Raw genomic sequence first — 14097 nt, forward strand, 5'->3', positions numbered from 1 at the left:
GGAAAAAGGAGGCAGTAATAAACGGGAGAGAGTGTAATAACAGCGGTAATAACGGGGGAAAGGACACGTTTATTCTTCTCTTAACATTGTTAATAAAAAAGATTAGTAGCAAAGATTAGCTGTTGGACAGAATTTCATTGAATTGCAATGTGATGAATCCAAATGAACTTGGTCACCTCATGAAAGAGTAATAATGCAATAATGTTCCTCCTCAAAACAGGAAAAATATCATGATAAAAAAGAATACCAGCTGTCCAAAGGGAGGGAATAAAAAGCCAAATCCACAGCACATCTGCCTTCTCTTCGCAGACACAGAAAATAAAGCTGTGTTTGTTTGCAGGAATGGTAAAATCCAAGGTGGCTGCAGGAGAACCCCAGTGGAATGTGAAGTTAACACCGAGCTGTGGACACACTCCCCCAAGTAAATGACAATGGTCGAGCCTATAAGAGATGCCGTGGCGTGACCCGGACCCTCTGGTCCTGTCCAGGCTCTTTGCTAATGGGAACCTGGTTACAGACGGATCCTGCAGCAGGTGCTTCTCTTTTCATGCCCAGATCAAACTGAAATGGAGGGAGTCAGAAGGTAAATACACCTCGGCGTTAACTCTCTGACACAAACGCTCGTTCTTGCATGTTGAGGTTTTCCTTGTTTCATTCCAGGCACATCCTTCTGTTTGCATTGTGTTGTGGCCGCATGATCCCACCACACCTTTGCACAGGACTTCATTCCCCGGGTAAGTGGCCCCTTTTCCACTAAAGTGAAACATTAAAGTGGTAAACTAACACCTAAATCATGTCCTGTTGAACGTCTCATCTGCAGCTCTCATCCTGCTGCGTCGTCTCATGAATTTTAAGATTAAGATTAAGATTAAGATGAACTTTATTCATCCCCATGGGGAAATTGAATTGAATCTTCTACTAAATTCTATGTTTTCAGTATTATTGGTACTTCTGAGCTGTACAGGTCACAATGACTTTCCAATGATTTGCTTTTCCTGAGTAATTATTTAGCCTCTCCGCTATACAAACTGCTGCTTAATCTATATTTTACAATGTGAACCCTGTCCCAACCATGCTGGATAAAAGAATTCCCTTGTTTTGCTGTGAATCGACTCTCCTGTGCATCGAACGCTGATGTTGCTCATGAATCATACATGCAGATGTGTTTTGTGGGGGGGGGGGGGGGGGTGCTTTATTCACGCATGTGTACTGTATACCTCACACTTCAGCCTTGATCAAGACCTTTAACATTCTGTGCAGATGTTGACGGGGGAGTCTGGAACTTAGGCGTTAACTAGGAGACCACAAACTGTCGGAGATAGCCTAATATTTATTCAAGGCAGTGGCGCAGCTCTCTAAACACTGAGCTTTGAGCTTCGACACACAACCCCCCGTCTCCTTAATTAACTCTCTCTCTCTCTCTCTCTCTCTCTCTCTCTCTCTCTCTCTCTCTCTCTCTCTCTCTCTCTCTCTCTCTCTCTCTCTCTCTCTCTCTCTCTCTCTCCTATCTGGCATCTCGCAGCTGTGAGGTTTTCATCTCAGGGCCGTCTTCAGATGGAGCAGCAGTCCACGTGCCCTGAAAGCAATGTTGGTGAAGTTTATTTCCCAGGTGGATTTCCAAAATAAAAAACAAACTACCCGTGTACATCTAAGAAAATCTCAATTTCACATACAATCCCCTGTATGTTGCTGTAAAATGTGAGCGTACGCCAGCAGGATCTGGGCAGATCTTCTGTCTAATAATTCCTTTGCGCCCTTAGGCTTTTATATCATGTCTCAGTTCCACATTGCTGAGCTAGCAAGAAGAGGGACTGTTAAAAGGGTCACTGGATTATCTCCCCAACAAGTTGCCTATCAAATAGGTCCAACATTCAACTTCCGAATCAACACAAGGTGAGGCGGCCGATATGAGGGTAAATACCGCCACCTAGCGGCCAAATAAGTATAACACCGATACCCTGTCCATGGTGCTGAACATTAAAAACTAAACTTTGTGATACCGCCACACCCTCCTCACGAATGGGATGTTGATTGTTCATAAGGATACAAGTTGAGAGGGGGTCAGTAATAATTAAATCCATTCATGTTTCAGATCGGCGTACCCTCTAGGACTCCCCGAGGAGTTCGCGTTTGAGGCCGTGTTGCGCATGAGTGGCAGCACTATCAATAAAAACTGGAACATCTGGCAACTGCAGACTGCCGATGGGGACGAGCAGCTGGCTGTAAGACTGAACGGGGAAACCAAGTCTGTGGAGTTTACTTTCACCGCGCTGCACGCCGGGAATCAGACCGTTATTTTCAGCCAAATCGATTCCCTTTTCAATGACCTCTGGCACAACATCCTGCTGGAGGTCAGCAGGAATTCGGTCACTCTGTTTGTGGACTGCCACAGGGTCCGTTCAGAGGAGACACCAGCTCGACAGAAGGTCAGCCTGGATGGCTTCACGTCAATCGGAAAGCTCAAGGACAACCCACTGATTGCTATCCCGGTATATTATTATTATTACTATGGTTTATTGCTTCATAAATCGTATACGTTTGGGAGTTTATTAGATTGTTGACTGCACTAGTAGCTATACGAAACAGTATTTAACGACGCTCGTGAACAGCGCGGAAGTGCTTCTGTGCTAAGACAACCTGATTGATGGTTGCTCTGTAGTTGAAATCCGCCTCCCCTCAATTCAGACTTTGGCGACAAAAATGCCAAATTTGTCGCAGGTTGCGGTGAATACGCGGCCATTAGCAGCTGGACTCCAGAGAGTCGCGCTCCCTGCCTCGTTGTGCGTAATTACGCACCAAAACTCAAATATAATTAAGTGACCGCCCAGCGGCCCCATTTATGCCTCAATCAGGCTTCTCAGTAAAGTTTCCGTTATGAGCCGCAGTTTGTGACCCGTTTCAATGAATTAAATGATTTTATTTTTTTTGCAGTGCGTTGCTAGAAAGACGATAGGAGCGCACAGAACTGCACAAATCGATTGATTGCCAATGATAACATCAACTTCTAATATTTTTATGCCAGTTTGAGCTCCAGTCGATGCTGATTCACTGTGACTTGAAGCGAGCTCGGACGGACTGTCCCCTGCCTGCCAGGACATCGGTGAGACTACACAGATAAAGTGACTTTCTTCCACCCTCATTGTTAACCCCTCCTTTTAGTCTCATTCATTTCAAGGCTATTCTCATTAAGATCTTCAGTTGAGAGGTTAAATCAGCCGCTGACTTTGCCCATTGGTGGCGCCTGGGCGATGGCCCCGCCCCTTTGCCTACGTCACCCACCCCCTCCTCTAAATCTGCATCCTTGTTAATAAACATGAGCCGCTGGTGGCCCCGGGACCCTGGATGGTTTTAGATAGCCGCTGCGGATTGAGCTTGGTTGTTTTGTCTGGGGGATCCTGCAGCAAAGCCGGGACTTACTCCTTTTCTCTCTGGCTGCCCGAGGGGACATGATGGCTGGAGCCCTCCGGGGGCCCCTTCTGCTGCTGCAGCTTGTCCTCATTTGCTCCGCTCAAGTAAGACTAACTGTGCTCCTCTTTCCCTGTTTTTTTACAGCCTGCTGTGAGCGAGGCGCAGGTAAGCGTCCTGTTTCTTCAGCTCAAATCGGATTAGAGTGAATATCGGACAGCTTTTTGACAACGTTTGTCATGCGGAGCCTGTTTCCTCTAGCAAACGAGTTATGTAACGCTATAAGTTCTATCTTCTGTGCACCTGTTCCCCTGTTTTCATAGTGTTATGGTGAGAGACAATGGTTGATCGTTGTAGGATGAAGTTGATATGTGTTCTTTTACTCAGAGAAGCCAAGAACCACCTGGACCTCCTGGACCTCCTGGACCTGCAGGTGTACCAGGAATTAATGGCATTGATGTAAGCCCTTTTCTCCTCCAACACTGTGAATAAATGTATCAAAGGATTTGCTAAATTTCCAAGATTTGGGCTGTTTCAGGGGGAAAGAGGAGCAGACGGAGAGGACGGCTTTCCTGTAAGTATATATGTCTATATCAGGGAAACCATGACAATAATGTGTTGTGGCTCATGTTTGATAACGGACCTGTTATCATTAGGGACCTGATGGAGATGCAGGCAAACCCGGCTCTTCGGGACTACCTGGTATTCCTGGAAATGATGTGAGTTCTTTACGAATGTTATGTATTTGTAATGGGAAAGTGTCCCGCCTGAATAAAGAGGGATTCTCCCACCACACAGTTATTTCCTGTCAGGTTTAAATTAGATTTTAAGGGAAATCTTAGTTAAATGTGACCAAAAATGTGAGGAATTCATTCAAACAGGCCGAACAGGACCCCATTTCCTTTGTGTTAATGAGTGTGGAGACCGGCTGCTGGCAGGAGGGTTAAGCAAACATCAGGATTAATACTGGAGCTGATGATAGACAGAGGAAAGGTGCCTCGGAGGAGCCTTGGATCTAAACTGCACTTTACACCAGAAAGCATCTCTCTGGAACAAAAGCAGCCTTGTCGGCTGGCTGCTTTTGGTGTCTCCAGTGGAGAATCCTCAGGAAAGTGTGGAATGATTCCTTCCACTGAGCTTGTTTGGAGTGGACCAGAGGAATGTTGAGCGCTGCACGAACTGCCGTCTCAGACTTTTGCCCTCTGCCCCAGCCTCTTTTTCTGTGTTTGCTGGGTTGAATGCTCCCTCCGGGGCATCATAATGCCTCCATGAACTGATCTCTAACCTCAGTGGGAGCGAAGGTAGCGTGTCCTGCACTCTGGGCCAGGTTAATCCTGTTCAGGGACACCCTAGGCTCCGCCCACTGGTGATAACGATCCTAATTATATCAAGGTGATGTAACAAAAGGAAGTCCTGAGTTAAATTTAATCAACAAATGTTACTAAATAGTATAACATCCTTTAATTTTTAACTAAAATGTAATAACAAACAGTCACTGAGGTTTGTTATGAAGTGTTATTCAAGCCTGGCTTCTCTTGTCTGCAGGGTTTGACGGGCCCAATCGGAGAACCCGGTCTAGACGGTCTCCCCGGACAGAAAGTGAGTGACTAATGAGCCTTCCTGCTTCGAACGTTGTCCGTGAAACGGTGCCAAGCTGCTGTCCAGCCTTTTGGCTCCGTAGCAGGCGCTGCAATGCAGAAACCAATTCCTCATGACAAATGGGACTTAATCCTGCAAGTGTTCCGTGTAATCTCTGCGAGGAGCGGGAGCCCCGGCATCCGTCCTCATTAGGCTGAGCATTGTTAGGTCAAGTGGGCCTGGCGCGGTCATGTGATGAGCAGGAGGAATGTGTCAGCTGCTCGCTCTGAATGGAAAACAGGCTTTCTACCTGTGTGTTAAGTGTTGATCCTCATCCTTCAGGGCGAACCTGGGAAGCCCGGACCCCGAGGAGCAGCCGTGAGTAGCTCTTCCTCCCTCCCTCACCATCACAGCCCAAACATTTCATGCTGTGTACTTTATTAACGACATGCCCTCATAATGTGTCTGCCTGTAGGGGGTTGGGCCAGATGGGCCTCCTGTAAGTATTTTATGCGTGCTGCACATCAATCAGTACCACAGAATGTAAAAGGTCTGAATATTGAACACCTGACACGTGGCTTTGCGCAGGGACCACCAGGACCGGGGGGGCTGCTGGGAGAAATGGGAAAATCCGGGCCGCCGGTGAGTGCAGTATGTCTGAGGAGGCTTTAAACAGATGTGGCAGCAGGAGCAGAAGCCTGCGCTCGATGAGAGCGAAGCCACTTACATTTGTCGGCTCTCCGCAGGGAGCCATGGGTGTAAGAGGACCCCAGGGACCACGCGGACCAACAGGACCCCGCGTAAGCTCCGTTCCACCTCTCACACAGTTTGAAAATGATGATCTCCAAGTGAAATTCATTTTCAGCTTGTTTGTGATGCTCTTAAATGCCCCATGAAGTGAGGAAATGGCAGTGAACTTGTGTTTCCTCTCAAATTCAGGGTGCAGCTGGAATGCTGGGCAGTTCTGACCTGGTGAGGACCCCTCCCCCACTGGATATTTTGATTTTAAAAACATCAGGGATTATTTAACTTTCTTTTTTATTTTTTGCTTTGCCTGGGGTGTAGTGTCCAAACTCTTGCCCACCTGGGACCCCTGGACATCCTGGGCTTCCTGGTATGAAGGTAATGGCTCAAGTTGTCGCGTTTCATGCCAAAATCATGCTGACCTGTATTAATTCAATTGTTGCATGTGATGTTTTTAGGGCCACAAAGGTGTCAAAGGGGACGCAGGTGAACCCGGGAAACAAGGCCACAAGGTATAAATAAGTTCAGGGCAAATCCGTCACTCATCAAACCGCATTTTAGGCCTTTAGGCCATTCGTAACGCGTTGCAAACGTCAACAAAAGGGGATTTATACTCTCCATAAAACCACATAAATGGAACGTCAAACCATAAAGTTCCTCCACATGCCTCAACGTTCAACATCAGAGAGCAATTATGCATGATTCCAACATGAGACGCGAATCCTCCGGGCCTTTGAGACAAGTATTACACATGTAAGTCTATTTCAAGAGGAAGTGATTGTTCAATCCAGTGTGTAATGCCCTGAAAGGATGATTTATTCACAATGGTTTTCAAATGCGGCCACCTCTCTTCCCATAATGTATCCACGCACTATATAAATGGAAATGAGCCCGGTTGGATCTCCTTTTATCACGCCATTGCCACCATATGATTTACTGCCAGTGAAGGAAATTCTCATTCAAGGGGACGTTTGGGTGACTTTTTGACAGAAAAATGTAAAATTGAAACAAACATATCAATAAATATTAAATCCACAATGAGGAAGAGGCATAAAATGTTCTTTTTTTTTGGAACCGATCACGTCTGACTGCAGCGTGTCCAGGAACTTTGTTCCTGTGTTTACATGTCTTAATGGCCACGCAGAGGAGAGGAACAATAAAGAGAAATGGCCATTGTAGGCAGAGCAAACGTGCATGTTTTCACACCCTCGCGGTGAGATCATTATCTGTTTTAATGAATTTGCCTCCTCAGGTCCACCAAACTCAGCACATTATTATTTGCAATTTGCGAAGCCGGATAATGGCAGCGTGGAGTTAAATCATCAGCTTTAACCCTCCTGCGAGCCATTAAAGGCTATTTTAAAAGCAATTCACAGAGGCTGCCCCATTTTCTAATTAGCACACGGGGAAAAATGAGGGGGGGGGGGGGGCAGCCTCTGTTTGTCCTCTATAATGAAGCTAAATTTGCTGTTTTGCTAATGGACTTTGGGCGGCTTTTCCTCTGCTAATGTTCTCCTCTCACCCAGGGCGAGGAGGGCGAGCAGGGCGGCCCGGGGGAGGTCGGCGCTCAAGGACCAACGGTCAGACGCTGCGGCGATTAGAAGCTCAAGTCCCAGTTCAACCTCGTGCCATGTTTTTTTTCCTGCTCACATCTGCTTGATATGCTCATTATTGTAGGGACCTCAGGGAATCCGTGGAGCTACAGGATTGATGGGCCCCAAAGGAGAGATGGTACACACCTTTGTTACCTCTAAATCCAAAGTGGATTTGATGCTCTCATCATTAGCTGTAAAGTTGCTGGCTGGTGTCCTCTGTGGACAGATGACACGACTCTTGTTGTCCTGCAGGGTCCCAGAGGTCTTGATGGAGATCCTGGTCCTCAGGGTGTGGCAGGGGCCATTGTGAGTTTGTCCCTAGGCTTTATTGATTGATTGGCATATGAAAGGACTGCAAATTTTTTGCAAGTTATTCGATTCCATTTTTAAATCTTGCGATGGTACATCTTAGTATTGTTATTTCAGGGAGACAGAGGCCAGAGAGGCGTGATAGGTGAGCCTGGACCTCCAGGTGAGAAGGTGAGTGGACACTTATTGGCAATTTCAGACCTACGCTGCGTACTTTAAAGCCTCCTTAACGTTATTATAGGGCACCCAAGGGCCAAGAGGAATCACGGGCGTTCCAGGTCCGAAGGGGGAGGCTGTAAGTTTCTGAGCCTTAATATTCTAAATCCGCCCTGCACCTGCTAACAGCTGATAGTATTGACGGTTGTGGTTCTCCACCAGGGCTTACCGGGCGTTGACGGGCGCGAGGGTATACCTGGGATGCCTGGAGCAAAGGTCTCAGCGGTTCCCAGATGGGGTTGTCATGCTGCAGGGCCCGGTGTTGAGTTCTAGGGGCTTCTGCTGCTAGCTTCTGTTTTTTCACTCTCTTCCTCTCCCCGCAGGGAAGCATCGGGAAGGCAGGCGCTCCCGGAGAGATCGGGCCTCAGGGGTTTCCTGTGAGTGTGACCTTTACTCCGAAACTGTCGGGACCGGCTCTGAATGCGGCCGAGTAAACCCACCAGGAACCGTTAAAGCGCCAGAACACGTGTGCTGGCGTTACAAACAACCATCTTCAAGTACAATAGAAAGTGGGAAGCCCCCGATAATGGGCTGAGATTTCCAAATGAATCATTTTGTCCTTTTCCAGCTCCTGGTTTATTGATGATTTCATTATTCCATGAAATATGGACGTTATTCTAGTTGGACATTCCCAAGAGATGATTTCTTTTCTTGCTGTTAATTATCTTTGATTTTTTCCCCCAGGGTTTGCCTGGTTCACCTGGACCGAAAGGCACCAGTGGCTCTAAGGTTGCTGTTTTTTAGCATTTTAATTGTTTTATTGTCCTTCAGCTTTTCCTTTCAAAACTGTGATAATCACAGAGCAACCTTCTGCCCAGGGCGACGCTGGACAACCAGGCCTCCCAGGAACAATGGGATCAACTGGAAAAACAGTACGTACAGTATGAACGACATGTGTTCAGCCCGTGGTTCTCCTCTCTTCTGACGCGCTTCTGTTCCCACAGGGTGAGCGAGGCGAACAGGGAGAGGTCGGGCCTGTTGGACCTATTGGTGAACCGGTGAGTACACCTGGACTTCATCTACGTGTGTTGTATCAACTTTTATAAATACCCTTTGTTCCTTTTTCTAGGGCGACATAGGACAGCAAGGCCCTCTGGGTCCAGCCGGCAAGCCAGGTGCCAGGGTATGATATAATGTCGAGCATCTCACATTAGCAGCAAGTCTGTATTCAACGTCAAATAGTAGTAATATTAAAAAAAACAGATGTTGTGCCATTAGAGATGGCACAAGATGGACTCAAGAGTGGATTTTAATGAGGAGAATGAAGAGGTTGAAACGACCCTGGAACTGTGGCCTTCCTGTGGTCTTCCTGTTGTTTCAGAATAGTCGGAGGCTGGATCTCACATGAGGTCTATTTTCACAGTAAGGGGAGACCTGCAAGCAGCAGAGTGAATGGGCTCTCTGTTCTCCTGGCATTCCTCAGACAGTTGTTCACTGATCAAAGTGGGAATGCACAAAAAAAAACCTGCTAGGGAGAACATGCCGAGAAAAGTTGGGTCCAGGTCCACACAGAGAAGAACCTGACCACAAATGCTTGTTGTCGATACAGTTAAAAGGTTCCCATTAAATCAGGAGATGCATTATTGTATCTTCTATAACTTGTTCTTCACCCACATTCTACTCACCATTTGTCCATGTTCCTTTGTTTTTAGGGACCCAAAGGTGACCCCGGTCTCCCGGGTCTCCCTGGTCCTCCTGGTTCGCGAGGGGAGAAAGGAGAGAGGGTAAGAAATGAGGACACAACAATTTTATTTATTTATTTATTTATTTTGATTTTTGGGTTTTGAGCTGTTCCCGAAACAGCGTCACGTTTCCTGCCACAAACTGCAGAACAGCTCCCTCTAGTGGCCGCTCATTTCCGAATTCCGTCACTGCAGACATCAATTTAATCTCTCCTTTATTTTTCATTACAGGGAGAAAGTGGAGAACCAGGACCCAAAGGAGATCAGGTATGAAATCCCTGTAATAAATATTCATATGCTCTAAATATTGATGATACATTTAAATACAAAGAAGGTTTACATAAATAAATCATTTCAAGAATGTGTTTTTTGCAGGGAGCACAAGGTGATGAAGGGAACCCCGGAGACAAAGGCGATGTTGTAAGTTGTTACACCATCATTCGCATTACTGTTCAACATATTAATAACATCCACCTAGCTGACTTTGTTTTTATTCTCTCTCTCTTTTTTTGAACTGCTGCATTATAGGGTGATGCAGGAGAATCCGGCCCTAAAGGAGAGGTGAGCTCAGAGAGATATTTTATTTATCTTGTCTTTCCGAGTCTGTTAAAGTACTAAAAACTAGTGCAGCTTTGTAATATCCCCCTGGTACGGAACCTTGCGTTCTGCTCAGATCGGTAACCCGGGTGAACATGGAAATAGGGGTCCGGAGGGCAACCGAGGTCAACCTGGCATCGAGGGCCCGTCTGGCACAGCTGGACCACGGGGCATGCAGGGTGACAGGGGTGCTCCTGGAGTCAGAGGCTCTCAGGGACCTCCAGTAAGTTAAAAAAAAAACCCTCAAAAATAATGAACTCCAACTACACAGTGTTGGTTCCTCTGCAGTCTCTAAAACGGATTTAAAAGCTCTCGTTGAGTCAATGAGACCTTTTAAATCAAGTAGATGTTTCCAGCACTGTCGCAAAATCCTACAGTCCTGTTTTTTTCCTCCCCTGATTCCTTCTAGGGTAAAGAGCCAAGTGATCAGCACATCAAACAAGTCTGCATGCGAGTCATGCAAGGTAAGGGCTGATAGGCCTTCGACCTCATTTATCATTTCCCTTGTGCCTCATTTCATGACTTTAATCTTTCCCAGAATGCCTCATTACACAACCACATACAGGGTCTCCCCTGCGTTGTCTCATTGATCTTGGTGGTAGCTGAATACTCTAAAGTTAAAAAAAAAAGAGGGAGGGAAGGCCTCCCAGCCCAAACATGAAATAAAGCTTCAGCCTTTGTTTATTTGATGGATGAAAGATTCGCTCTCCGGGCTTTAGAAATGTCTCACTGAAGTCACAACCTCTGTTCTCTCCATTCTCTCCCTCTTACGTCTCCACAACTCATCTCCTACGCTCATGATTTTTTTATACCCGATGTGCTGAAAAATTTATTTCACCTCCAGCAGACCTGCACGCCTCTGCTCGGAGCAAAGAGTCTGCCTGGCAAGGAAATCTTACAAAGAGTGCAGTCGTGCAGTGGCGGCATGAATTTTCATCGGGAGACAGAAAAAAAAAAAGGGGAATTTAAATGCAAAACACCGCGCGACGAGGCGCCGGGGGAGAATTGTATTAGATCCTTTACACCGTGAACATGGGTTTTTCTGCTGCTGATTGCCTGAAATAAAGAGTATTATCTTCCTCCTCGCAATCGTATGGAGTTTCAGGTGGGGGGGGGGGGACTCGCGGGGTGACGTGACCAGATTTTCACCCCGTCGTTGGAGGGTCTCCTCCTGGGCTTTGGTGCCATTCATTACCAAGTGCTTTGCTGCAATAGTATGCTTGGTTGTTGCCCATGACAACTGCTTCTGTGTCAGCTTGTGCATTTTGTGACCCGTCATTCTGCTGCGTGTCCCCTACAGAACAGCTGGCGCAGCTGGCTGCCAGCTTGCGGAGGCCAGAGACCGGCGTCGCGGGTTTACCTGGAAAACCAGGACCTCCGGGACCTCCTGGGACCCCAGGCGACAGCGGCTTCCCTGGGCATGCTGGAGCAAGAGGGCTTCCAGGTCTGAAAGGGCCTCCAGGACCTCTGGGAAAGAAGGGACACAAAGGTAGTGAATGGGACCGTCACGTGTTTGCTTTGCTGCCTGTTCGGCGCTGAGATCTTAGTGACTTTATCTTCATTATAGGTGAACTTGGAGACAGAGGCAGCAGAGGACCCACTGCACGAGGACCCAAAGGTCAGCCGGGACCCCCTGGACTTCCTGGTGAGTTCAGACTTTCAATCTAATGAACTGAAATCTGTTTTGAATGCAGCAACTAGTAGCCTTAAATGACTTTTGTAAACAAAGGTGAACCAGGCAAACCTGGTTATGGTCGGGACGGTCGAGACGGCCAGAGGGGACGTCCCGGTGTCCCCGGACAGCCCGGCGTACCCGGTCCTCCAGGTGCGCACGGTCTCAATGGCTACTGCGACCCATCGGCCTGCAACCTCCAGGCAGGGGCCGCTCACCAGTCTCTGGATGTGAAAGGACCTGCAGGGAACTGAGCATCTCACCGGACCGGACCGGACCGGACCGGACCGGACCGGACCAGCTCCTCCGAGCTCACCTCATTCTTCACTGCACACGGCGTTCAGAGGCCGTCTTCCGAGGAGACGTCGAAGCGACGTCCGTCCATTAACCTCTAGCCTTTTGTGCCAGCCGTGTCTCTATCAGAAGAGAGCCTCATCTGGTCGTCGTGAAACAAACAAACAAACAAACAAACAAACAAACAAACAAACAAACAAAGAAAGTCTAATCTGGTGTTTTTGTGCCTGAGAGCTGCTTTCAGAAACTCCTGCTCCCATTTCTGGGGGAGGATACGAAATGGCCAGAAATCTTGTTTATCCCACTCTCCTTGTGGCTCTGTTTGCAATTTTCCTTTTTTTCACCCCATTTATGATTTTTCTTTGGGGGGAACTAAAAGTAGCTTTTCATTCTTCACAAAAATTAGCTTTAGAAAATATTTTTCTTGATGCCCTACAAAATAAACCCACTCATCCTGTTCCATGCTGTAATATCCTGGGCTCCAGATCAGTCCCCCCCCTCCAGAGTGGATGCCACCCCCACGAGACACACTGACCTCAGTACATGTTGTAAATCTGTAAAAAAAAATAAAAATAAAGCTTTTGAAATGTAGTAAGTCGCAATTCCTTCCAAACAAGAGGATGTAAGACGTTTGTCTCATTGTGCAGCAGCTGCAATATGTCCATAATAAATAAAATATTTTTATTTTAACCCTAATCACAACCTTTTCTTTTTAAGACTATGCAACAACAAACAAGGGGAAATAAATTGTGCACCTTGAAATGACAGATGTCACCTCACTCTTTGACCCACATTGGAGCTGCGTTGATGAATCAACATAAACTGGTGGATTTATTTACTTAATTTATGAAGAAAAAGGCCGAATGGTTTATCTCCATGTAGTAAATAAATGAAGCAACAACACAGAGCACAAGGAAGAGCATTTATTGCACACAAGTAAGGCAAATCAATGCAAATAAAAGATGCTGCAGAGAAAAATATGAAGCACAATCTTTAAATCCACTAGCTACAACCAGGAATAATGATCCTCTTTGTCATCAGAGGAAACAGTGACATTCATTGCTGCAAGTTATGCATTTATACATTGCATCAACCTATTAAAGAGGTTTATTTTGATTTTTTTAATTTAAAAAAAAGGCAACAATGAAGTGGCGTATGTCCGTGTGTTGTGTAAAGCAGCTTGAAGCTACATGTCCACGTGTGGTAAACCAAGTCTGAGGTAGATATTCACCAAAAGCAGGACTTCAGAGCCCACCGAAGCAAAGGAACCAAGCAGAGGAGCAAGAACAAGAGCAGGCAAAGAGTTTTAATGCGAGGGAACATGCTGGGAGGCTGATCCAAATTCCCCCTCATTACCAGCTTATTTGCAAGATTAGATTACATGTGGCAACAGCATCGGCTTATATCATTGTAAAAGAAAATAATTTAATAAAGATAAGGAGAATTTGTAGACTGAGTGTTTGCTTGTGAACAACGAGATTTAGCTGGATGGATGCTTCGATGTTTCCCTCCTTGGAATGAATTTTGGCTGTGAATTTGCCACGATGTGAAATGACTGGCGGCAAAAATTGCGGGTGCGCCGTGACATTGGAAGCTGTTTTCGGTCCTTGCCGGCTTTCACGCTGTTTAGCGGAATTAAAGTCACAAACCAGTGCACATTAATATCAATTCTGTATAAATCCAATCAGTGCAAGAGTTGACTCTCGTCGTTGCACCCAAAACTTCAGATCGCATTATCTGAATCTGGTCAAGGTTGAAGTACGTGTCATCAAGGGAGGGGGGGGGGGGGGGGGGGGGGGACCATTAAACCAAATGTGGAAATTAGTGTGCAGGGAGGATCTGATGCATCCCATCACTCGAAGAAATCTCATGTTTGCACAGAGAACCTGAAACACTTGTCCAGCAGGGGGCTCTTTCAACTCACAAATGAAGCCTCTGGCACAGGACTGGCTCCATCCCAGCCAAGATCCTCTCACCCTGGTAACATTCAGCACAGATAAAAACC

General features: G+C 46.6%; 1 protein-coding gene across 3 annotated transcripts; it reads left to right on the forward strand.

The window, feature by feature from the left end:
* Positions 1-228: 228 nt before the first annotated feature.
* col9a1b (collagen, type IX, alpha 1b) lies at positions 229-12788 on the forward strand. Of its 3 annotated transcripts, XM_057047257.1 has the most exons (38): positions 229-583; positions 661-734; positions 1523-1609; positions 1761-1893; positions 2093-2489; positions 3023-3100; positions 3553-3573; positions 3793-3864; positions 3944-3979; positions 4062-4124; positions 4951-5004; positions 5326-5361; positions 5459-5482; positions 5572-5625; positions 5730-5783; positions 5923-5955; positions 6049-6105; positions 6186-6239; positions 7254-7307; positions 7405-7458; positions 7575-7628; positions 7749-7802; positions 7873-7926; positions 8010-8063; positions 8171-8224; positions 8532-8576; positions 8666-8719; positions 8792-8845; positions 8917-8970; positions 9500-9571; positions 9761-9796; positions 9905-9949; positions 10058-10090; positions 10203-10349; positions 10536-10590; positions 11427-11615; positions 11694-11771; positions 11856-12788. In XM_057047257.1, the coding sequence occupies exons 1-38, from the start codon at positions 567-569 to the stop codon at positions 12050-12052; spliced, it is 2781 nt and encodes a 926-aa protein (XP_056903237.1). In that variant the 5' UTR covers positions 229-566; the 3' UTR covers positions 12053-12788. The 3 variants fall into 3 exon arrangements, with proteins under 3 accessions (XP_056903237.1, XP_056903238.1, XP_056903239.1); XM_057047258.1 differs by lacking the exons at positions 229-583; positions 661-734 and having other exon boundaries at positions 1531-1681; XM_057047259.1 differs by lacking the exons at positions 229-583; positions 661-734; positions 1523-1609; ... (2 more) ...; positions 3023-3100; positions 3553-3573 and adding an exon at positions 3336-3512.
* Positions 12789-14097: the final 1309 nt, after the last annotated feature.

Source organism: Takifugu flavidus, chromosome 11 (assembly GCF_003711565.1).
Source record: "Takifugu flavidus isolate HTHZ2018 chromosome 11, ASM371156v2, whole genome shotgun sequence".
In the NCBI taxonomy this organism is placed as follows: domain Eukaryota; kingdom Metazoa; phylum Chordata; class Actinopteri; order Tetraodontiformes; family Tetraodontidae; genus Takifugu; species Takifugu flavidus.